The 23,245-nt window shown below is 42.7% G+C and overlaps 1 protein-coding gene across 1 annotated transcript in view; it reads left to right on the top strand.

The window, feature by feature from the left end:
• UXS1 (UDP-glucuronate decarboxylase 1) overlaps positions 1-23,245 on the top strand; it is a 37,891-nt gene that overhangs the window by 10,617 nt on the left and 4,029 nt on the right. Inside the window, exons 3-13 of the mRNA XM_033147653.1 lie at positions 599-647; positions 2,002-2,045; positions 3,082-3,142; positions 8,238-8,418; positions 11,318-11,422; positions 13,182-13,241; positions 14,460-14,581; positions 15,191-15,310; positions 17,238-17,281; positions 20,375-20,435; positions 21,954-22,011. Coding sequence (XP_033003544.1) covers positions 599-647; positions 2,002-2,045; positions 3,082-3,142; positions 8,238-8,418; positions 11,318-11,422; positions 13,182-13,241; positions 14,460-14,581; positions 15,191-15,310; positions 17,238-17,281; positions 20,375-20,435; positions 21,954-22,011 — 905 coding nt within the window. The remainder of the gene's footprint in view (positions 1-598; positions 648-2,001; positions 2,046-3,081; positions 3,143-8,237; positions 8,419-11,317; positions 11,423-13,181; positions 13,242-14,459; positions 14,582-15,190; positions 15,311-17,237; positions 17,282-20,374; positions 20,436-21,953; positions 22,012-23,245) is intronic.

Here is a 23,245-nt window from a genome sequence, read left to right as displayed (position 1 = left end):
TTGTGTACATCCTACAAGCTATGCAGCTGTGTCAATGTGTTTCCCCAAACTTGGGTCTCCCAGCTGTTGTTGGACTACAGCTGCCATCATCCCTGGCTAGCAGGACTGGTGGTCAGGGATGATGGGGGTTGTGGTCAAACAACAGCTTTGAGAAGTTTGAGGAAAGACTGACCTATGTTGTGAAACAATCCTTACAGTTTACAAACATAGGAATACTTGTGGAGGGTTTCCCCCCCTTTGGTGATTCTATGCATGTAGGGTTTCTCTACTAAGTTTTGTACTCTTTAGGTGTGGCAGAAGGAATTGGAAGTTCTACACTTATTTAACTTGTGCGCATTCAGTTTTATGTGCTTGGCATTGGTTTTTTAAAACAAATTTTAAAAGGGGAGGGGTGGGCCTCTTGGGGGGGGGAGACTTTGGCAATCCCACCCACCATTGCACCCAATGATTATGCCCAGTTTTGGCTTTAGATGCGATCCCTGTAAAGTAGCCCCCATGTAAATTGAGTGCTTACTCTATCTAGCTGAACTTCTATTGCTGGATTTGGTGGATCTTTGGCCATTTTTAAAAGTTTTCCTTATGGTTTTCTGCCCAACAGGTCTATCCAGGATAATAGTGATCAGAAAGTAGAAAATAAGATTGAAGAGGTCAGTACGCTGGATATCCAGTATTATAATTCTTACTTTCCCCACAGTCAGCATTTTGCAGACTTTCACTGTTTTCCTTTCGTCGTCTGCCTTCTTTCCTTTCAATTCTGTCCCCTCGATGGAGCTGCCACTTCTATTTTTCTTCTCTTCAAATGTTGCCAAAGCTCACAATCATTCAGCTCCACGCCAGTGTGTTGCTTTGTAGATGTCTTCCTTTAACATTCATACTTTGAGGTCCTACTTGTTAGTTGTAAATAATAATAATGTATATAAAACAATTTCCGTTTGCCCCCACCATATCCTCAGCCTTTGTGGGTGGGTAGTAACACATTAATCATTGGTTGTAAAATATATAAACGCAGTAATAATGCAGCCTCCTTCTCATTGCACACCAAATGTCTGCTCCCAGTGTATGTCAGGATAGAAATGGGTCATGGGAGTAAAATGCTGATTTCCTGTTGGATTTCTTTATCTTAGTTTCAGTGGTGCTAATATGCAGCACCACCACCACCCCAATTCTTTATGGCTGTGTCATCTTGTAAAGCTAATCTAAACCATGGCTTAATGCAACAATGGAAGAATGGTTGTTAAAATTAATGGACTTAGCTGAGATGGCAAAATCGACATGTTTAACCAGGGAAAAGTCAGTGTTAGCATTTAATAAAGATTGGTTTTAATTGATTGTACCCCACCTTCCTTGTGCTGGTCTATAAAGATTTGATTATGACTAAAGATTGGAAACCTCTCGTAGACTTTTGTGTGAAAAAAAATGAATTAGTGACGCTTGGATTTGGGGATTGAAGATAAAGTTTGTTCATAGAAAGTGGTTTTGTTGGGTGTTAACAATATTGGAGTGGATGAAGGGAATATTGCTTATATATAGCAGATGAAGAATCAGAAGTTCTTTAGTTTCCGAACTTTATCTTTTCTGTTTTCTCTTAAGCATTTTTCTCTCTTATTATCTCCCTCTTCCTTTCTTTTTCCTTTTTCACTATGTCTCTATCTTATTCTGACTAATGTTGGATAAGAAATATATTTGATACTCAGTTTTGTATTTTTCTCTATGAACACTTTTATTATAAATAACAAACTATGGCTTAACGTGAAAGTGCTGGTTCCCAAGCAGGAGATAGCATCTACTTTGCTTATTATCCCTTGTGCTTTAGCTCAGTGTGGCAGCTAAGCCAAAGTTTGGCATAGGGTGTTGTCTGAACCCAGGATCACAGTTAAAGCTCTCTCTCCTCTTTAACTATGACCTGTAGTTTAAAAACAAATCTTGATTTCTTGTTCTTGCGGGGAAATACATTGATGCAATGAAACCTCACTGGGTGTTAACGGTCGCTTTTGCCTTTAGGTTGTCGCGCCTTTAAGAGAGAAGATCCGAGAACTGGAGAAAAGGTATCTTCAAAAGCCACGGCGACTGAAATGGCTTCAGATAGGTGTTACATAGGGCATTGGGGACACAATGAAACCTTGCTTGACCCCACAGCACAGCTGCAGTGGAGCAGACCATAGCTTGCTTAAATGCAACTCTTTGGAAATGGTTTTGCAGGTAGCGACAGATCAAGGAGAACTAACTAGGGCACACTCCCCTGTGTCTCTCCCAGTGCCAGAGCGACAAAAGCTGTGTTGGTGCTGAAGCCAGGTTGTATTAAATGAATGCAAATTTTCTTGATCCAAGTGTGGCTGCGGTTGTATGGGCGCAACCTTCTCGAGTACCTTAGGATACGTTAGTGATTAAGAGGTAGCTGTTTAAATCCTCGAACCGACTCTAGGGCGTTTAGAACTGTCACCACATCCCCCCCGCCCTTCACTGCATGTTTATATTTATAGTAGCCTAAAATAGAATGTACTTTTGCAGACTGGTGGTACATCTGGTATCCAACGCTGTGTACCAATGAAGCATTTTGTTATTCCTGTTTTTATCCCAGGAAGATAAGTGAGAGAAGCTGCAGATCAGTTCACAGCGTAAACAAAGAACTCGTGCTTTATGCCGCCGCATTCGATATTAGTGACTTCTAAGGAGGCTATAATGTTTGATCACCTAAGTCTAATGTTGGATACCACTCAGTACAGTAGCACCTCTGGTTATGTTACCCTCGGGTAATGTAAACTTCAGATTGCGAAAGCGGCAAACCTGGAAGTGTTTTGCCACGTGCGCATGCGCAGAAGCGGTCTACCACCGCATGCGCAGAAACGGTCTACCGCTTCTCCTCGGGTTGCAAAAACCTCTGGATCCAACCGGACTTCCAGAACAGATCCTGTTTGCAACCGGAGGTACTACTGTGTATTGGCTTCCAGGAGTTAATGGTCTGTGATTCTCTTATGTAATGTTTACTGGGCATCGTAGGATAAACGCATGTGCCAGTGATAAGTCTGCCAGGTTCAGTAAGGTTTAAAATTTCTCATTCTTCCATTTTGAAATGTTTCATAGTTTTACTCAGAAGTACCCGCCAGTGAAGTTCCTATCCGAAAAGGATCGTAAAAGAATTTTGGTAAGTTGACAACTTGCTCAGAACTAATCAGTGATCTAAATTTCTGCGTAGGTTTAATGAGAAGAAACGACACGATGGCCGATCTCTTTGTGGCATGGCACAGATTGAAAAGAAAATTGAGTGTACTTAGCTTTTTAGCTCTTCCTAATTTAATTTTTGGACATAGTCCTAAGGATGGTATCATCAAGAAGCAGTAATCAATATTTGAGTACCCAGTTCTGGACTGAGCACCCAGACACTGGTATTGTTGGAGCTAAGTGGGCATGGATTGTGTGCTAAGAGAAGCCAAAGGAAACCTCAAAAGGGAGAGAGAAATAAAAGATCACAAATGATTCTTGTGAAGGAGAAAGTTTGTTAGAAAGAACATAGTTTTCTGTATTAAAAAGCAAAATACAGGCAACAGACTTTAACTCAGAATTTGAGGGAGTGATGCTCTTACTAGCATAATTTTTCAATATATGTGCTGCATGCTGGTCCTTGCTTTGACTTATTTCAGCAGTCTTGCTTTTCCAGTGTTGGTTTTTTCATTTAATAACAATATTTATATGCTGCCCCATAGTGGAAAGTTTGGGTGGCTAACAGTAAATGTAAAACAAAACCATAAAATTAAAAAATCATAATGTAGACAGCAACAGAGGCTAAAAGCAATGTAATAGAACTCTCACGAGCACCAGAAAATACAAACTCTGAAACATCTCCAGTAATTTCAGATTTTTGGAATGTTGAGATTAAAAGATTAAAACACCTGAAGAAGTATAAATGTCTTCAACTGGTGCCCAAAGGAATGCTAAGTAGGCACCAGGTGAGCCCCCTTTGGGGATGACTTTTTTAAATGGGGTGCCACCACTGAAAAGGACCTCTTCCCACCACAATAACCATAGGTGAATAGAAATTCAGCAGTGGGGCACCCTGGGAAAGCTGGTAGCCATTTGAAAATGCACAAATGTTTGCAAAACATACTCTCAAGGTATATTGAATTAGTTGCCAAAGTTTGTGGTGGCAGCTTGGATGGTTTCTAAAAGGCTTAGACAAATATGTGAGTGCTGTTAGCTGTGACATCAGAGGCAGAATAGCTGTGGTTGCTAAGTGCTGCAGACAACGTACTTCAGACGTCTACTTCAGGCTGTAATTGCAAGGCAAAATTGCCTGCATGAAAGGGACTTCATGTCAGAAGCAATTTGAATCATATGCATAGTACAGTCATACCTTGGAAGTCTGTAACGCCTTGCCAGTCGAACGTTTTGGCTCCTGAACGCCACAAACCCGGAAGTGACTGTTCCAGTTTGTGAACTATTTTTGGAAGCCAAACATTCGACAGGGCTTCTGATTGGCTGCAGGAGCTTACTGCAGCCAATCAGAAGCCGCGCTTTGGTTTCCAAACGTTTTGGAAGTCGGATGGACTTCCAGAATAGATTTCAAGGTACAACTGTACATGCCTGTGTGCGTGTCTATAGTCTTTATGCACACTACCTGCACATTCTTAGAAATAGCCACATATATGCATATATCACATGGCAAACTGCTACCACATGATGAAATTATTTTCTACATATAATAATATCATGATGATGATGTAGTTTTCATTAAAGGTGAAATTGAGCAGCTGATATCAGTAGAATTATTCAGTGTCAAACATCTAGAATGCCTTTTGAAAAGTGAGCCAAATGAACAGCTGACACCAGCAGAAGAATGTTGGCTGTCTTGAATCTCTAAATCAGGGTTTCCCAAACTTGGGTCTCCAGCTGTTTTTGGACTACAACTCCCATCACCCCTAGCTAGCAGGACCAGTGGCCAAGGACGATGGGAACTGCAGTCCAGAAACAGTTAAAGACCCAAGTTTGGGAAACCCTGCACTAAATAATGTGTAGGAGCTACAGACTCTAAATGCAGACCTAAAATATTCCTAGTAATTAATTGACATGGAAACTAATTGACTCTTAGCTAAGAGCAATGTGTTGGTCAATGAACTTTTCATTAAAGCTGTAAATCAGAAATTCTGTTGATGTTACTGTGAGCACAGCATTGGACTCTGATTAAAGATTTGGTGGTCCTTTGTCCTTTTGATAAGCATCCTGTTGTTTGATAGAACTAGAGCTTTGTAGTTTTGGTGGAGTAAACCTATATGTAACAACCCAGGATTTTTGTGAGGCTTTAAGAACGCTTTGACACCCTGATTCTAAACCCATTTACTTACAAGAAGGCCCATTGATGTCACCTCTCCCGAATGTGCTTGCGTTCAGCCCTTAAATGCAGTCTGTGGAAAAGCGCAGGACTGTAAAAACTATGTGACGTTGCTCAAGCTAAGAGGGTCTGTTCTTAAGCAGTGAGTGTTTGATGTGAGACAGCCGGGGAGCCATATGTACCGTATGCAAAACTGAAAAAGAGAAAAGTAACCCCAGAAGGTTATTTTTTTATCAGGATGAAGATGCATATCACGCAGTTGCCTAGATTTCCTGAATGACTGTGCTAACCTTTAACAGGTTGTGTCAGTCAGAATGAATAGCTTGTGCAGTACATGTTCATTCATCAGGAATGGCTTTTCAGGAGGTGCGGGGAGGTAGAAAATGGGATTCAGACGAAATCAGGAGCCCTTCTACTCATACAGGCAAGCACTTGGGATGAAATCCAATTGCTGTGGTGTTGTACAAGAACACTTTCTTTTCCTGAAGATCACGTCTGGATGTGAAGAACCACATTGTCAAGTAATTCAGTCAGTATTGGCAGTTCTGTGACTACTATTTGCAGCTTCTGGTCTGGTACTGAGTGCAAATCTCTTGGGTTCTGATCAACAGCTGTTGGATCCATGGCTGGCCACTGTGAAGAAGCATTGCCTTCCTCTAGCCTGATGCAGCAAACATTCACTCTGACCCAGCAAAGCTGCTCTTAATTTACTAGGAAGGGTGTAGTGCAGGCTTCCTCAACCACGGCCCTTCAGATTTTTTTGGCCTACAACTCCCATGATCCCTAGCTAGCAGGACCAGTGGTCAGGGATGCTGGGAATTGTAGTCTCAAAACATCTGGAGGGCCGAGGTTGAGGAAGCCTGGTGTAGTGGTTGCCTCACAACACTTCTAGAATGGTTGGGCTTACTGATTTGGCTTTGAATGCTAATTCATGAATGATCCTAGTGATGAGGTCAATGGGAGGCAGTTTCTTCCTTGAACACCATCCCAGCAATGCATGTGTAAAGGAACATAGGTGGGACCAACCCCAGAATAGGTTGCTCGGACACTTTAGGGTATTGCTTCCTTTATGGCTGCCATAATTTGCAAAGTGATACATGGACTGAAGTATAACCCAGTCAATATTGTGAATGTAAAATCCGACCTTCTGAGATGTTGGTGAGCTTAAAAGCGGGTGAAAGATTTCTCAGTCATTATTAGATGGCCGGAGATGTAAACTGTCTCTTGCACACAACTATCTTACTGATGACATTGTTGTCAGACATTTGAATCAAATAAGGGGAAAGTTAGATTTTAAATTGTTTGGCCTGTTAGGGAAGTAAAAAAAAAGTTATTGGTGTGTGTTTAAAAAATATATGAATTCAGCAAATTTTATCCCCCCATTATGAAGTAAGGATCACCTTTGCAGATATATTAATGAACAAATAAATAGCCAAGTTAGTGCATCGTTGGGAATCATCACACATTTTTCCGGTAGTTGTAAGAGTCTTCCACTGTTAATTGTTCAAAGCATTAGTAATCACTTGTAATCTCGCAGCTGCTATTTGGATTGCCCTAGCAGAGTACCGAAATTGGCTGTTATGTAATTGACCCTTACGAAGTAGCCACATCAGACTGAAGCTCATTTGTTTTCTTCAGCGGTTCAATAGTGCTCGGTTATTTTCTACACCCTTTGGAATGTTGTGTGAAATGAGTGAACTTTTAAGTGGCACCAGCTATGGACCGAGTGACCTATAGTTCAGGCTCGTTGTCTGTTCACTAAGTTGATGAGAGACACTTGCAGGAAAGATTGCAGCGCAGGGAAAATAAGCATTTTCTTAAAAATGCATTCCTTTCTTCTGGATGCATTATCTTTCTCGAGGTCCTAACCCGCATTGTGAAAATGAGGGTGTAGCAACGTTAAAACTTATTCTGCTCTACTTTGGCATTTTCCATAGATTTGCCCAAATCGTGCTTCAGTCTGGTGATAACTGTGTCTTTGAAAACCTCCCTACCACTATGGGAAAACACTCCCATGCATGGAAAGCTAGCTGTCAGAAAGGTGTCCAGATCAACACTTTTCTCCCTTGGTATCTCCCCAGATATATGAAAGTTTTCCACATGCAGAGAAAAGGTGTGGTTGTTTTTTTTAAAAAAAATATGGGAGTAAGACAAATAGGCAATCCCATCATCACAACCACCTGCAGTCAGACCTCCATTGCTATTTGTGGACATCTGCGCCTGCCCTCTGAGTTAATCCACACCAGGAGTAGCCAGCCTGTTGCCTTGCAGATGTTGATCAACTGCAACTCCCATCATCCCTAACCAATGATTTTGCTGACCGCGACTGATGAGAATTGTAGTTCATCTGGAGGGGAACCATGTCAACTATACCTGGTCCAGACAGATCTGATGAATGGGATGCAAACAACACTTCATTGCAGGAATGCTTGCTGTTTTCTCATCCATTCTTGGAGGGATGGGATAGTGAAAAGAAGCATGCATTTTGCATGATGGTCCTCGGTGAAAATCCTGTGTGGATCTTCCCTAGTTTTCCTTATTTCCATTTATTCTGGTGAATTTAGGGTGGCGTGGGATAAACCTCTATTCCTTGAGTTTGGAACATGCTATTTTACCGAACAGGAGACACCATCCTTAACTTTTGACCTCCCAGGAAGAACTTTGAGTCTCGCAGATTCTGTGGTTGCATGAAAGTGAGGAGTGAAGTGTATCTATTGCTACTCTGAAGCTTAATTTAAAACAAAAACAAAACTGAGTTATTTTCCCCTCCCCTATCCCTATCAAGATGTAAAAAAACAACAACAACAACACTCTGAAAGCTGCTGTTGATTTCATTTCATGTTTGTGGACTTTTTGTCTGGTGTTTTCCTTTTAAAAGAGAAGAAACATTTATATGCAAACTGTCCTAATGCAGATAACTGGAGGAGCAGGGTTTGTGGGTTCTCATCTTACTGACAAACTAATGATGGATGGCCATGAAGTTACAGTTGTGGACAACTTCTTTACGGGCAGGAAAAGAAACGTGGAACACTGGATTGGCCACGAGAACTTTGAACTGATTAATCATGATGTCGTAGAGCCCCTCTACATTGAAGGTGAGTCCCCCCAAGAGGACAGAACTTGGGCTGCTTCATGCATGAACATTAGGGACCTGTTTCTGTCATCTCGTAAATGGCCACCTCTGTGTGGCTGGCAAATTCTGCCATTTCCCTTAAGTCCACATGCAATTGCTTCTAGGAGCATGGAAAGTATCCACTGTCCTCACGAGAATTGGGCAGCTGAAGATACCATATCCATAAAGTTAGCCGAGAGGGGAGGACCATGGGCAATGTCACAGTGTTGTACCCCACAAAGTTTGCCTGTGAGCACAAGGGCCTCTGCTTCTGCCACAGAACTCCCCTCCCCTCCCCTCTCCTTTCCCCATGCGCAGACCCCCACCCCACCCTCAGTCTGTGAGGAATTCCCGCATTAGATTCAGTTGACACAGGGAGGAGACAGAGAGGAAGTTCTGTTGCGCAAATGAGAGTCCTTGCACAAATGAGAGTTCTTGCACAACCAGAACAACTTGGTTTGAGATACCCTGTGATACCAGGGGCACGTTGAGGGTAGACATCTTACTTTTTTTTTTTGAATCTGACTGATTTCAGGCACTTTCCAAGTTTAATCCAATTTAAAATTGGGTGGGAACAGCGGGGAAGGGCTATTTCCCAACCACCACCCCACCCAAAAATTAATTCACCTGCATCTTGACATCACAAGTATGTAATACTGTACTTCCTCGGTATTGATGAATTCAGTGAAGTCGCACCAGAATGAAATTGCTTGTGGATGTACTTGAGTTCTCGAATCTGCTTATTGCAATGCAAGTGGGCTTAGGAAACATGAGAACAGGTTCTGATTCTGTAACATCCTCACGGTCAAGCAATTACAGAGGTTGAGCTGCTTAGTTCTCTGCTGCCTTCCCTTTTAACTCTTCACCCATGCTGTTTTCACACTGTGACAATATGGGTGAAATGAAAAACACACACAACGGTGCCTGTAATACTAAGCTAAGCCCTTACTTGGTGTGAATGACTTAAATCTGTGGGCTCCTGGTGAAAAGATCACAACCGCTTACCTCCTTCTCTAGACCTGTTGTTGTGAGCTAAGCCATGGTTTGGCTTAGCGTTATGTCTGAACCCATGCTTGTGGCCTATTTGCCTCAGGCAAACTATGAGTAGTAACCCAGCTTGTGAATTTTCTCAACTGAAATAAACAATGAGCCTCGGTTCTGACATAACACTAGGCCGAAACGTGGCTGCGTTCATAGCTGTGCAGTAACTAACATCAGGAGTGGAAGAGAAGCAAAGCACACCCTATCTTTTCACTGGAAAGCCCACACATTGTTATTGTTCATGCAAAAGCTATGGTTTGGCTCAGTGGTACTTACAAACCAGCATGTGAGCATTGGAATAATGCCATATATGTTGCCCTTTGAGGTTACACATGCCGCAGGCATGTTTTGCCTCCTTGCCCTCACAGAACAGGTACTACAAATACACAGTGCAAATACATTTACAGATATTGTCAAGTTGAGCGAAAAATACACGAGATAAGTGCTTTTTAGAAGCTGGAGTTATTTCACTGAGACTACAGAACCTCATGGATTTTTATCTAAATGTACAGGAGGCACACACTATCTTGAGAAGTGGGGGGGGGGCATTTGCCATGTTTGCAAGACTATAAAACAAACTGGGGTTAATAAGATTCTCCACCTATCCCAGACTCCAGTTTAATTAGATCCCCTAACGACTTTGTTTCTGGATCATGAGGGTGTAGCTGTGCAGTTGGAATTCGCTAATGGTCTACAACACCTCCCTTGTACAATCAAATGCTTTTGGTTAAATAATACCAGTGGGACGTTATTAAACCGGCAGCCTGTTTTTAGCACGCAATTTCAGCCTTGGCTGGGTATGAATTATATAGTTTCTTTTTGTTGAGTATAATGAAAGGCAATTCCGGTGTGACTCTCTCTCAACAAGAAGATACTTCACAATTCAAAGTGTTTGCTGTGTGTCAGTGACAAGGGGGAAAAAAACCCACAGAATGCGAAATCACACGAGCCTGTTTAAATGGCACCCTTAGAACTGGCTAGCTAAACTCTATAAACAAAGATTTCTCTGTAAAATTGTTTTGAAAGTCAGCTTTCACCCCAAAATGTTAAAAAGAAACCAGCGATAACCCATAAGGATTAAGTTAGTACTAGAAAAGTTTTTCAGTAATTTTTGCATTGCTTCAGTATAATTGGATGAGAATTTGTCTGGGGGAACAATTCAAACTTAAATCATTGGTATGTGAAATGGGATTTGGAAGAAATATTTAATTGGTTGTATGTTCCAAATAGAGTAGTGTTTTTCTCCTCTTAAACTAAAAAAAAGATACAAGTTTATATTCTCACCACTTTATACCCTTCTTCCTAGTTCTACACCCATAGGAACATACTCATTGTGTGTTTCACCTCTTTAACTTATTCTCTGCTGTGTTTGAGATTTGACTAGCGTGAAGAAGGACAGTGGGACAAGCCCGCAAGTTGTAGGTCCCTGGGCTCTTCCAGATGACGAGAGAGATGTATTATACAGTAGTTCCTGGTTCTCTTATGGAGAGGCATCAAATAACATCTTCCTCCTTTTACCCTCTTAACGCAGCCTTCCAGCCATGCTTTTGTCTTGCCTCGCTTGTGAGTAGACCCTTGCAAGTAGGCTCTTGCTCATGAGAGTTAGAAGAAGTGATTGTCTCCAAATCTGGGCTGCTATACACTCTTGGACTCTTGCATTCCATTTTCTTCTGTCAGTTCAATTCTCTCATTGGCTCAGTTCCCACATCCGAGAGATCTGGCATGGTGGAAGTGTCCCTGAATACCTACAACTCCTTCCCCTTTTTTTTAATCTCCCAATTGAGTTGGTGTAAAATAAATGCTATTCTTTCTCTCTCCCCCCCCCCCCAATTGTTTCACAGTGGACCAAATTTACCACCTGGCCTCTCCAGCCTCCCCTCCAAATTACATGTATAATCCCATCAAGACGCTAAAGACCAACACCATAGGGACGCTGAACATGTTGGGTGAGTCAATGAATGGATTATGTGAAATAAGCAGCTTGACGTTCATTGAAATGGTACGGTGCATCGCTACTGACTTGCTGGAGAAAGGCGCAGCATCCTGATTCCAGAAGTTTGCACCTGTATGTCTGTTTGAAAATGACTTAAATATTCTTTAGAAATGCCAGCAGGCCATTCCTTTTTGTTTCAAGTTGGCAAGCCTTAGGGCAGAGGTGAGGAAACTGACCTTCTGGGGTTTGTTGGGCTCCAGTTCCCATCTACTTTAGCCATCATGGCCAGGGATAATGGGATCTGTAGTCCAGCCATCATAACCAGTGGCCAGGGATGATGGGGTCTGTAGTCCAGCAGTATCTGGATCTACACAGCTTCCTTACCCCTAACTTTAAGGGAAGTCAAACAGTATCTTTTTGCCATGCTTCAGTCCCAGGGTAGCCACTTGCATGAACAAGTGTGATGGGGTGAACCAGGGATATGCCCAGTGATGCGGACTGATGGCATTACAAAGAAGATATTCTTGGCACTTGAGGATAGTGCAGGATATTTGCCACAAATAACTTCCTATACCATCTCAAGTCACTTTTCATGCCATTCAGCGAGTTCTAAGAGTTGGCCAAAGATGTACTGTATATTCTGGCGTATAAGACTACTTTTTAATCCAGGAAAATCTTCTCAAAAGTCAGGGGTTGTCTTATACGCCGGGTGGAGAATCTGCAGTCGAGTATATCTCAAACTATATTTTAACTGGAAAAGTTGGGGGTTGTCTTATACAGTGTTTTTCAACCTTTTTTGGGCAAGGGCACACTTGTTTTATGAAAAAAATCACGAGACACACCACCATTAGAAAATGTTAAAAAATTTAACTCTGTGTCTATATTGACTATATATAAAGTAATTCTCTTGAATAGGAATCAAATAAACACAATTTTTCCCACGGCACACCAGGCAACACCTCACGGCACACTAGTGTGCCGCGGAACAGTGGTTGAAAAACACTGGTCTTATACACCCAGTCGTCTTATACACCGGAAAATACGGTATTCTCTTGACTTCCTTTTACAGAAATTTGGGGTACTTGGTAGTATCCTTACCTTATTCTATAGACACAGACAAGCTATTAACTCTTTTGGATACTTGTAGTCTTATACCAAGTAGCAGGGAATTTCTTGAAGCATTCAGAAAATCCTTAACTATGCTTTCATCCCTGCTGTGCTAGGCTTCCGAATGGGCAGGATGAGAGAGTAAGCATTTTTGGATATTTTATTTTGCATTTCTGTCCCATCTTTTGTTCCGTGGGGCTCAAGGTGTGGCATATATGGCTCTCCCATTCCCCATTAATCCCCGGAAAACAACCCTGTGAGGTAGGTTAGTCTGACAGAGGCAGGGACTGATCCCCGAAAAGCCACGTGTTAAGTCTCTCTCATCAAAAACAACAAAGATGGCACCCACTGCGACGAGCTCTCGCTAAAGCTTGTGCTGCTATAATGAACCTTTATGATGCCACAAGGTTCTCCACATCAGTTCTGCAGAACTGCAGGAGGTCTGCACTGCTGGAGTAATGCAGAGCCACTTTAAAGCATAGTTTTTAAAGGGTTTTTTGTGGATGGGAAGTTACATTTCGGTCTGAAAGCTTTCACCACAAAGCCTGCTACTGAACAGAATGTGGAACTCCTGGTTGCTTAGCTCCCTTTGGTCAAAATTAAATGAAGATAAGCGTTGAGTCGGTTCGTTTTCACTAAAGTTCACCCTCTTGTTGTTTTTTAAGGGTTAGCAAAACGTGTTGGAGCTCGGCTTCTTCTTGCATCTACCTCTGAAGTATATGGAGGTAAGAAGTGGACTTGGCAATGGCTGATTTGGGAGCTAGTCTTTTACTGAAGGGAGAGGTCCCATCAGTACGGAGGCCTCCAAGCATAGTTTGAAGCAAGGCAGGGGGAGCTGTCGGCTTCTTTTCCATCTGCTACGTTTTTCTTCAAATTTGACCCCCTGCCCTGCAGTCGAAGGATCTTACTATGCTTTTGATGAAGATATTATTTTTAAATGTTCCTTTCGCTCACCTACACAAACAAAAAGCTTGGTCTTCATTTTAAAATCTAGGGGCATTAAAAATAAAATTAAAATAGAATAAAAATGGCCAGCTAGCTCTGAATAACTTTTTATGTGACAGACTACAGGAAGCATTGACGTAACTCTAAATGGGCTTCATTTGCCCCTCGTGGAGCTGGCGAATGCCCAAGCTTTGCTCTGTAGTGTCTTCACATTGTATCCTATATGTGGTCCTTGATTGGCTGGGATCATTCAAGGAGAAATGAATTGGGGGAAGTGGCATCAGAGCAACAGCAATGGTCAAAACGGTATCTGAAAACAGCCCCAGCAGTAGGAACAAGGCTTTATAGAGTTGGAGAGTGTCACTTCCTTGAAACTGATATTGTGGCAAAAAAACCAACCTAAGACTATAACTCAACCCCGGTACCCACTACTCCAGTGGTGTCCAAATTTTTTTCAAAGAGGGCCAGATTTGATGACGTAAAGGGCCGTGAGGGCCGACCAAAGGGCCAACCAAAATTGTTAACTTTTTTTAGGATTGAAGTTGTTCAGCCTTTTTTTAGGGTTGAAGTTGTCATGGTTTTACCCCAAGAAATAAACTGCCACAGGGGCTGGATTAAACCAACCAGTGGGCTGGATTAGGCCCCCAAAACGAACTTTGGACATGCCTGCACTACTCTGTAGAGCATGGGTACGCAAACTAAGGCCCAGGGCCCAGATCCGTCCCAGTTGCCTTCTAAATCCAGCCCACGGGCAGTCTGGGAATCAGCGTGTTTTTACATGAGTAGAATGTGTCCTTTTATTTAAAATGGGTTTATTCCCCCCCTCCAAAATATAGTCCGGCCCCCCAAAAGGTCTGAGGGACAGTGGACCGGCCCCCTGCTGAAAAAGTTTGTTGACCCCTGCTGTAGAGACTACCTTAATAGTAATCCTTTCTGTGCTGCTGAATAGTGTAGCTCATGATAGCTCTCTTCCTCTTTCTCCCTCCCTCACTCCCAAGATCCTGAAGTTCACCCACAAAACGAAGATTACTGGGGTCATGTGAATCCCATAGGACCTAGAGCATGCTACGACGAAGGAAAGAGGGTTGCCGAAACAATGTGCTATGCCTATATGAAGCAGGTAATGATTGTGACATTTGGCCGGCAGAATCGAAAGCATTCAGGACTTGAGAGTTGCAACACAGGATATAGAAATACAAGGTCACTTAGTTGGTGTGTGTGAATGATTCTGGTGAAATCCAACATTCTCTCGCATGAAAGGATGCTGTACAATTGGTATAGACTGCCTCCTGTTCCTGGTGGTGCTTGGGTACCAAACATGGTTCGCTTAGAGGCCAAATCCTGCAGTATTAGTTTCGCTGGTTTGCTTGAAGTGTTTCATGCTCCTGAGAGTCTAGTAGATGAACAATAAATAATTAGGAACCTGTTTGGTTGAAACTAGGACCCCTTTGGTAATACCAGACTGATTTTTGAGAAATAGTTCCAAGAACAGCAATATTATGTAGGTAGTATGGAATATGCTAAAACCATGTTAAGTGACGGGTTTGTTTTTTGTCTTATTCTGGCATAGAGGCATGAAAATTGTAAGATAACACGGCAGTGTGGGATTCTTCTCCCCCTTTTCGTGTGTCTTGTTAACTGTCATCTTCCTTCTGGGGTAGGGTAGCAATAGAGAATTTTAAAAAAAAACCTTTTTTAAAAACAAAAAGCGTTTTTCTTATTCTTCCAGGAGGGTGTAGAAGTAAGAGTTGCAAGAATATTCAATACTTTCGGCCCTCGGATGCACATGAACGATGGCAGAGTTGTTAGTAACTTCATCCTTCAGGCTCTTCAGGGAGAACCCTTAACTGTACGTATCTACCATCCTGCCCTCTGAACTCAATTGCTGTTCATTGGATTTCCAAGGAAGCCCCAAGTACAATAAATTGTCGCTTTGTGAAATGTCACTTGTATGAATTGTGTAGGTTTAAGAACATGAACCCTGAGCTTGAACGGTCCTGTATCAATATGTTCACTAAAATGTCTTAAAACGGTGCAGAACTTCAAGTTCTTCAGATAAAGAATTTGTGCTGAACCACATACCGTAATCAGACTATCGTGGCGGACAGCCGTTTGATTCAGGTCTTCACTTACTGTTGTAGCACAATCTTTGCATAGTTCTTCACTGTGTTCAATAGGACTTGATCTCAAGTAAGTGTGCATAGGATTGCAGTCTTAGTAAATACCTGTATACTAAAAGACAGCTTTCCATAGAAATCTGTCTTTATGTCCAATTGTATTCTGCTTGGGGGAAAACCCCATAACACCAGCTTATTTGTTTGGCTATTAACAGGAGTTAAACTAGAGCTTCAGTGCAATTATTTTCCGCACAGGACTGGTTCAAACATGCATGTACACTGTTGTTGGTTTTTTACCAAAATGAAAAACGTCTTTGCTAAACATGTGAACTGTCCCAATTGAAAAGGACCTTGAGTTGATATTGGGTAACCCAGCAGTTGTGACTGTGGTAATTTGTCTGTGACAGCTATTCATGCATCGAGCCATCCCTTAATGCTGCAGTCAAGAAATGGCAAGGATGTATGTGTTGGACCAGTCCTTAATCATGTCTAGTGTTATGAGATAGCATCTGGTAGTTGGGTGCTTGAGTTACTATTTTTGTATCCATTGGTGGCTCTGCTGATGAGAGGCATCCATCAATGCAATATGGAAGGGGACAACCTTTGAAGATTGTCCTCCCTAAATCTGTTCAGGGCTCCCTGGATGCTTAGAGCAGATTTAAGGGAGGAACTAGGGGGAATTGGTCTTCCACAGACAGATGCTTTCTGTCCATCAAGTTGACACCATTGGATACCACCCAGTAAAAAATAAGAAAATGAATCTTACTATTAAGTTGTTGTTTTTAACTTAGTGACCATAGTGGATTAGTTTTGTGATCAGCTGTTACATTAATATTTTATATTAGGACAGAGCTGGGATGTGTCGTAAAGTCAATAACAAATGTTTTTTCAGGAGGGCTCTCCTGCAAATATATTTTCATGTGCATTTTGAAGAGCATTAAAATCTCATGAGATTCACTCCAGAGAATGCAGAAGATTGGCACGCTTTGGTTTCTGGCAAACAACAGTGTACAGGCAGGGCTCTTGTAGCCTGTGTGTGTTTTGAAAAGACTGTCGCTGGGGAACAAGCCGATGTGCCCAATCGCTCAGCTAGCCCCAGGAAAAGAAAAAGGGTGCGAATTCTTTCAACTCTGCAAACCGTCAGCAAAGGTGCAGGGGATGACTTCAAATCTTGTTTCCTTTTGTCAACCCATATACAAAGATCTGTTCCCTTCCACTTGACAAAACAAAAATAGAATTCATTCCATATGAACTGGAATATACTCTTCCTTTTCTTAAAAAAACAACAACTTTGTTTTGTAAGTGGCACATTAAAGATGGTGAAGAAAAATGTGGTGCAGAGATGCAATAAAAAGTAAAGGGAAATAAAATCTGTAGCTAGATCAGTCTGGATATGGCCAAACTCTGGATACAAGACTGCTTGGTGAAACTCATTTATACCACCTTATGACTATCAAAATGTTTGTGAGGTGTATATGAGCAAGTTTAACCCATGCATCTAGCCATAGATAATCAAGTTACAGATCAGACCAGGACAGATTTTGCTTTCAACACACTGTCACAAACAAATTGGAGAGGAATTACGTGTTTGTCAGTAAAAGTAATGGACATATTGATACTTCTTATCAGTAATACTCATTTTATTTTATTTTCCCCTAGGTATATGGGCCTGGGACTCAAACCAGAGCATTTCAGTATGTCAGGTACATTTGTTTCACCTTCCTTGTTTCAGTATACCTGAGGAAGGGACACTGAACAAAAAATATATGAATGAATGTGGAGTGCTGGGGAAGAGTAAAGCATATTTCAACATTAGTCATGCAGTGATGTCAGAATGTTGCTTTTTATTTCTTTCTGGTTTCATTAGTTTACTTTGTGCTATTTCCTCGGCATTGTTAACTATCCCAAGTCTATAGACAAGTATTTCTCAGCCCTTACAGCTTGCAGCCCATTATCCCAATGTGTGAAACCAATGATTTCTCCTATCATAAAATCCAGAACATACAGGATAGCCGCCTATGACCTTTCAAACCCAATGCCTCTTCCTTGCATTGAAAGCTTGGAAAAGGTAGAATAATTTGAACCCATAGTTAAGCCCCTGCTTTAACTTTTAGTGTGCGTCACAAAACAGCTGCTGTCCAATGGATTCTGAGACTGGATTGTGCAAAAGCACTACTCGAGTGGGAGTAGGGAATTCTTTTTATTTCATGAATGGGACCGTGCAATGTTACTCGAGTTTCTTTCTGCATCCCATAACTCAAGGGGACTTCTTGTGTGAGCAGGCCTTTTTCTCTGCACAATTCAGTTAGAAACTGAGCCTTGTTAAGAGCTCTGTGGGTTTCCTGTGTTTCACCTGCTTTCCAATTTTACTTAGACAATCTCTTCAGTTAAGTTTGTAATTGGCACGTGCGCAGGGTTTTGTTTTGTTTTTTAATGTGGCATTCAGTTCATGCCTTCCTCCCCGCCCCCCTCTTTCTCACTAGCTTCTGATGCATGCCAATACTTGCATGTATTCAATTAGACTGGCATGCAAAAAAGGAACATTGATGTAATTGCATGATCAATCACGTTCCGTTTTTTGTGCTGCGATTTAATCAGTGGGCACATCGGTAGTCCTGAATGAAGCGGAAACAACATTAACTTGAAAACAGCATATGTACAGCAGTGTAAACGTTAAGAAAAAACATGCATCATCATCACTTGTTGCCTGATGACTCCCACAAAATTATGCCCAGAAGTGGCTCACAACATTAATACCTTTGTCCTGGCCCGGGAAAACAATGGGGTCATTTTGGAACCATAAACTGTTGGGAGAAATTTGGATATAGAGTTCCTTCTAGCTCTGCCTGCCCCTTGACAACTGGACATATGATAGCCTTTGTCCCACTGAAGATAACATCAGAAAAAGGGGGTTGCTGGCAACACTGGAAACAGTAGTCCTGTTTCCTATACTACAGATTCAGCAAAGGCCCTTTTGCCTCGTTGAGTTTTAAGAAGCTGCAATCGTTCCACCTCTCGGTATTATCTAATCTGACTGACTGGCAATGGCTCTGCGGGGTCTTGGGCAAAAGTCTCTCACATCACCCCAAAGATCCTTTTTAGCAGGATACGTCATGGTTTGAACCCAGGATCCCCTGCAGTGCAGAGCATACTCTGGCAGAACTTCTGTCCACATAAGGTGACACAGAGAGGTGAATATCCCAGCTTTGTAAGCTTTAAGATGCACCGGGAGAAAGTCAGGATACAAATAAAAAACCATTTACATCATGGTTACGCAGATTAGGATTCCTGGTGATGGTTGCAATAAAAACCCAGCACTATCCTATTCCTTTCAGTATCCTCTGCTTTTCCAGTGTCTTGAATGCTGCTGTGGTGCTAAATAAACATCATTTTTGTTGTTGTTGTTAAAAACAGAATAGCAGACACTAAAGTAGGAAATAGGTGCCTTGGCAGTCTGAAATCCAAAAGTGCAGGTTTTCAGTAGACACTAGTTGATATTTCTGAGTTGAAAACGATCATGTGGACTCGGTCCATTGCTGCCATCTTGTGTTTGCACAATGGATATGCAACTTGTATTTAGAAAGAGAAACCAGTGATTTTAGCCAGCAGGGCTTTTAAGATGACGGTGCACTGACAATGGTGGTAGGCTCTAGTCTACAAAAGGCACAGTAGATTGCTTAACCTTTAAAGTGCTGCTATAGTCCCCTATTTTCTCCTTCCTCCCTTTTTTAATCTTGCTGTATATATAAAAAAAACTATAAGAATAATAATTCTGCTACAGTCAAATACGACTTTTCCGGAGGTTTTTAATCATGTTGTTGATTGCTGTTATTTAGTTGCAGCTTGATTGATTTGGAAGCTGAGGTGGAGGAGAGGGCAGTCAGATTTCCCTAGGTTTGTAGCTGAGTAGCAGTATTTGTCCCATCCTGTACATGCCCTGATAACTACCCTAATTTAGTGTGGCAAAGACACGAAAGCGCAGTTTTCTTAAAAAAACAAACAAACAAATCAGTACTACTGGAATTCTCTGCCCAGATTAATGAACACTGCATACTTAAGTAGAGGGCAGACACAGATGGCCAAGTAAATCAGTGTTTTTTTTAAGGGACACGGGTGGTGCTGTGGGTTAAACCACAGAGCCTAGGGCTTGCCGATGAGAAGGTCGGTGGTTCGAATCCCCACAATGGGGTGAGCTCCCGTTGCTTGGTCCCAGCTCCTGCCAACCTAGCAGTTCGAAAGCACGTCAAAGTGCAAGTAGATAAATAGGTACTGCTCCGGAGGGAAGGTAAACGGTGTTTCTGTGCGCTGCTCTGGTTCGCCAGAAGCAGCTTTGTCATGCTGGCCACATGAGCTGTACGCCGGCTCCCTCGGCCAGTAAATTGAGATGAGTGCCGCAACCCCAGTCGGACATGACTAGACCTAATGGTCAGGGGTCCCTTTACCTTTAAATCAGTTTTTAGTACTTTTAAATTGGATGTGAACTGTTCACATGGTTCCTTCAATGCGCTATTTGAATGCATCTTGTTTTGGCCTGCTGCTTGGTACTGTATGGAAATGGATAAGGCAGAAATTTATTGCTCCAGTGCATAATGTGCTCCCCTGGAAGCCCACCTGAGGTTCCATGGTTTGCTTATTTCAGGGCCAATGCTCTGTTAAAGTTGCCACTGCACGGAACTGGTGCCATTAGTCGTCGTCGTCCGTCCCCCCCCCCCAAAAAATCAGCATTTTGGACGGTCAGGATGTGAGGAAGTAACTCTGCTCAAGCTGTGTTGTCATGTATTGTTTTGTTTTTCCAGCGACCTTGTGAATGGGCTGGTGGCCTTAATGAACAGCAATGTCAGCAGTCCTGTTAACTTGGTAAGCGAGTGGTTTTCTTCTTTCCTTGTTCTCCTTGATCTTCTAAGACCCTGTGTTGGAATTACCTGCCCATTCTCTTAATCCGTTGAATCCAGTAATGGGAGAAACATTTGGCACTATGAAGTTCTGAGAATAATGGTAGGGATGTACCCTCCCTTCCTTTCCTCCTTTCACTACAAACATGCTCAGCACACTGAGAACAATCGGCATTGTGAATTTACCAGCATTCTTCCTCCTCTTCAGATACTTACCGACTCCTGATTTGTGAGCAAAGCCTTTGCAAGCCAGAATTTATAAGTTCAGTTCAGCGTTGCAGTGTGTGGATGTCAGCAAATGTAATGCTAGAGACTGGGCCAGATTCAGCTAACCCAGTGCACTAGCAGAAACCACCATAAGGACACATGCTGGTGCCATGGGGCTTCCACCACCTTGCCCTTGTGTAGCTCCTGCACCTCCCCCAAGTCCACCCTTGAAGGTCAGAACAGCATGTGGAAGAACAGAGATCGTTCCATCTGGCAAGCAGAATATTAATGCAATGTCAGATTCCATGCTGTGACTTTCCCCACCTAAGTTTCCTCTCGCAGGATTGTATTATGGAAACAGAAATTGACTTAAGCAGTTTAGACTCGTTTTTGTAAATATTAAAGGGACCCCTGACCATTAGGTCCAGTTGCGTATGACTCTGGGGTTGCGGCGCTCATCTCGCTTTACTGGCTGAGGGAGCCGACATACAGCTTCCGGTTTGTGCGGCCAGCATGACTAAGCCGCTTCTGGCGAACCAGAGCAGTGCACGGAAACACCGTTTACCTTCCCGCCAGAGTGGTACCTATTTATCTACTTGCACTTTGACGTGCTTTCGAACTGCTAGGTGGGCAGGAGCTGGGACCGGGCAACGGGAGCTCACCCCGTCATGGGGATTTGAACCGCCGACCTTCTGATCGGCAAGCCCTAGGCTCTGTGGTTTAACCCACAGCGCCACCCGCGTCCTTTGTAAATATTACCTGTGGGCTTTTACTCCTGCTCTGAAATGTGGTAACAACCAGTGACATCATTTTCGGTCGAAGGTTGCTGGTGTGTGGTGGGTTCTTCCATTTGCATAAGGAGGCGGAATCACAGTTGTCTAGCTATTCCCCCTCCCCATTTAGCATCACCTCACACAATTGCCATTAAGTTTGTGAGGGTTTGTTCATTCCCACTCTCAAGACAGCTCTTCATGGAGGCTGCAAAGAGAAGGGGGAGGCAGGAAACCACATCCTGTTCGCTGCACAAAAGTTAGGATCTAGTCCAGCCATAGGCAAACTCGGCCCTCCAGATGTTTCGGGACTACAGTTCCCATCATCCCTGACCACTGGTCCTGTTAGCTAGGGATCATGGGAGCTGTAGTCCCAAAACATCTGGAGGGCCGAGTTTGCCTCTTCTAGTCCTTTTATTTGCTAGTTACCTTATTGCAAAATAAAGCTTTTTTTCTTTTTCTTTTTTGGTAAAATGTCATTTTAATAGTGCTTCTTATATCCTTAGGGGAATCCAGAAGAACACTCTATTTTAGAGTTTGCCCAGTTAATTAAGAAACTCGTTGGTAAGTATGACATATAATTGCCCTGAACAAACTTGGAACACTTTGCATTCTTGCACCCATTGGGGTTTATCCAGTAGAATTGCATGAGTGGAGAAGAGGTTCACCTGGTGGGGTGGAGCTACAACACTAGATTCCCAGCAGTGCTGCTTCACCAAAAGGTAGTGCCTGGGAAGTTGGCACAGCAGTAAGCAGCAGCAACCCTGCTGCCAAGAAGCCACATCCGCTTGGTTGCAGAGTTATAATGAGGGGAATTATAAGAGATACATGCCTGGTGCCAACTTTTATCTTTTTAAGGTACTAGGCAAAACCTTCCCATTTTACCTGGGCTTTTGGCCTGTAATTTGAAAGGTTTCAGGGTTTTGGGGCCTCTCTTAGTGGGATGTGTTCTGTAAGGCCTAACTTCATAGTAGTGTGTTTAAGGTTTTTTTTATTGGTTGGTTGGTATACTTTTAAGTTGCTTTGGGTCACTTTTGTGAGGAAAGCGACTGATAAATATTAATGACAAATAATGCTATTGCCCTGTTAGGGTGTTCTGATTCCCCACACGATTGGAATCACACAAGGTACGAGTGAGGAAACGCATACAGTGGACGCTCGGGTTGCGAACGCAATCCATGCGGGAGGCATGTTCGCAAACCATGCTGCTGCATCTGCGCACACGTGTGACGCAATTTGGCACTTATGCGCATAGCGTGGTTTGCCGAAACCCAGAAGTAACCCGTTCCGTTACTTCCGGTTTTGGTGTGGTGTGCAACCTGAAGCAGCCGTAACCCGAGGTATGGCTGTACTTGCTTCCTCCACACCACTTTTTACATGCCTGAGGCAAATGGCTAAACAGAGGGGGAGCTGTTAACACCTTGTGTGATTCAGAATATTGCAGTATGCAAATAGTATACTTTCTGCTTCAGAAGTTATCTCTCCAACTTTATGAAGGGTGGCAGGAATTACTGGGGACATGGGGCAACTACTGGGGAAGACCAAAGCCAGCCCTCTCATCAATACTTACCTCAGCAGATGAGAAATTAGAACAGCCGAATAGGACTTAGGATAAAGGAAGGAAGAAAAAGAATTTACATGGGCAGAAGAGATTGTGTGCCCGCAAAACACTGACTTGCAGCCAGCTAAGCTTCCATGATGGTGCACCCCTTTACCTCAGCCCAGCCCACTTACTTAGCAGGTACCCCAACCCTCAGTGGAACATTTTTAGGGGTGCATCAGGAGGAGTGGACAAGAA

Source organism: Lacerta agilis, chromosome 4 (genome assembly GCF_009819535.1).
Source record: "Lacerta agilis isolate rLacAgi1 chromosome 4, rLacAgi1.pri, whole genome shotgun sequence".
Taxonomy (NCBI): Eukaryota; Metazoa; Chordata; class Lepidosauria; order Squamata; family Lacertidae; genus Lacerta; species Lacerta agilis.
Note: the sequence above shows the minus strand (reverse complement) of the source record. Positions and strands in the feature narration are given on the sequence as shown.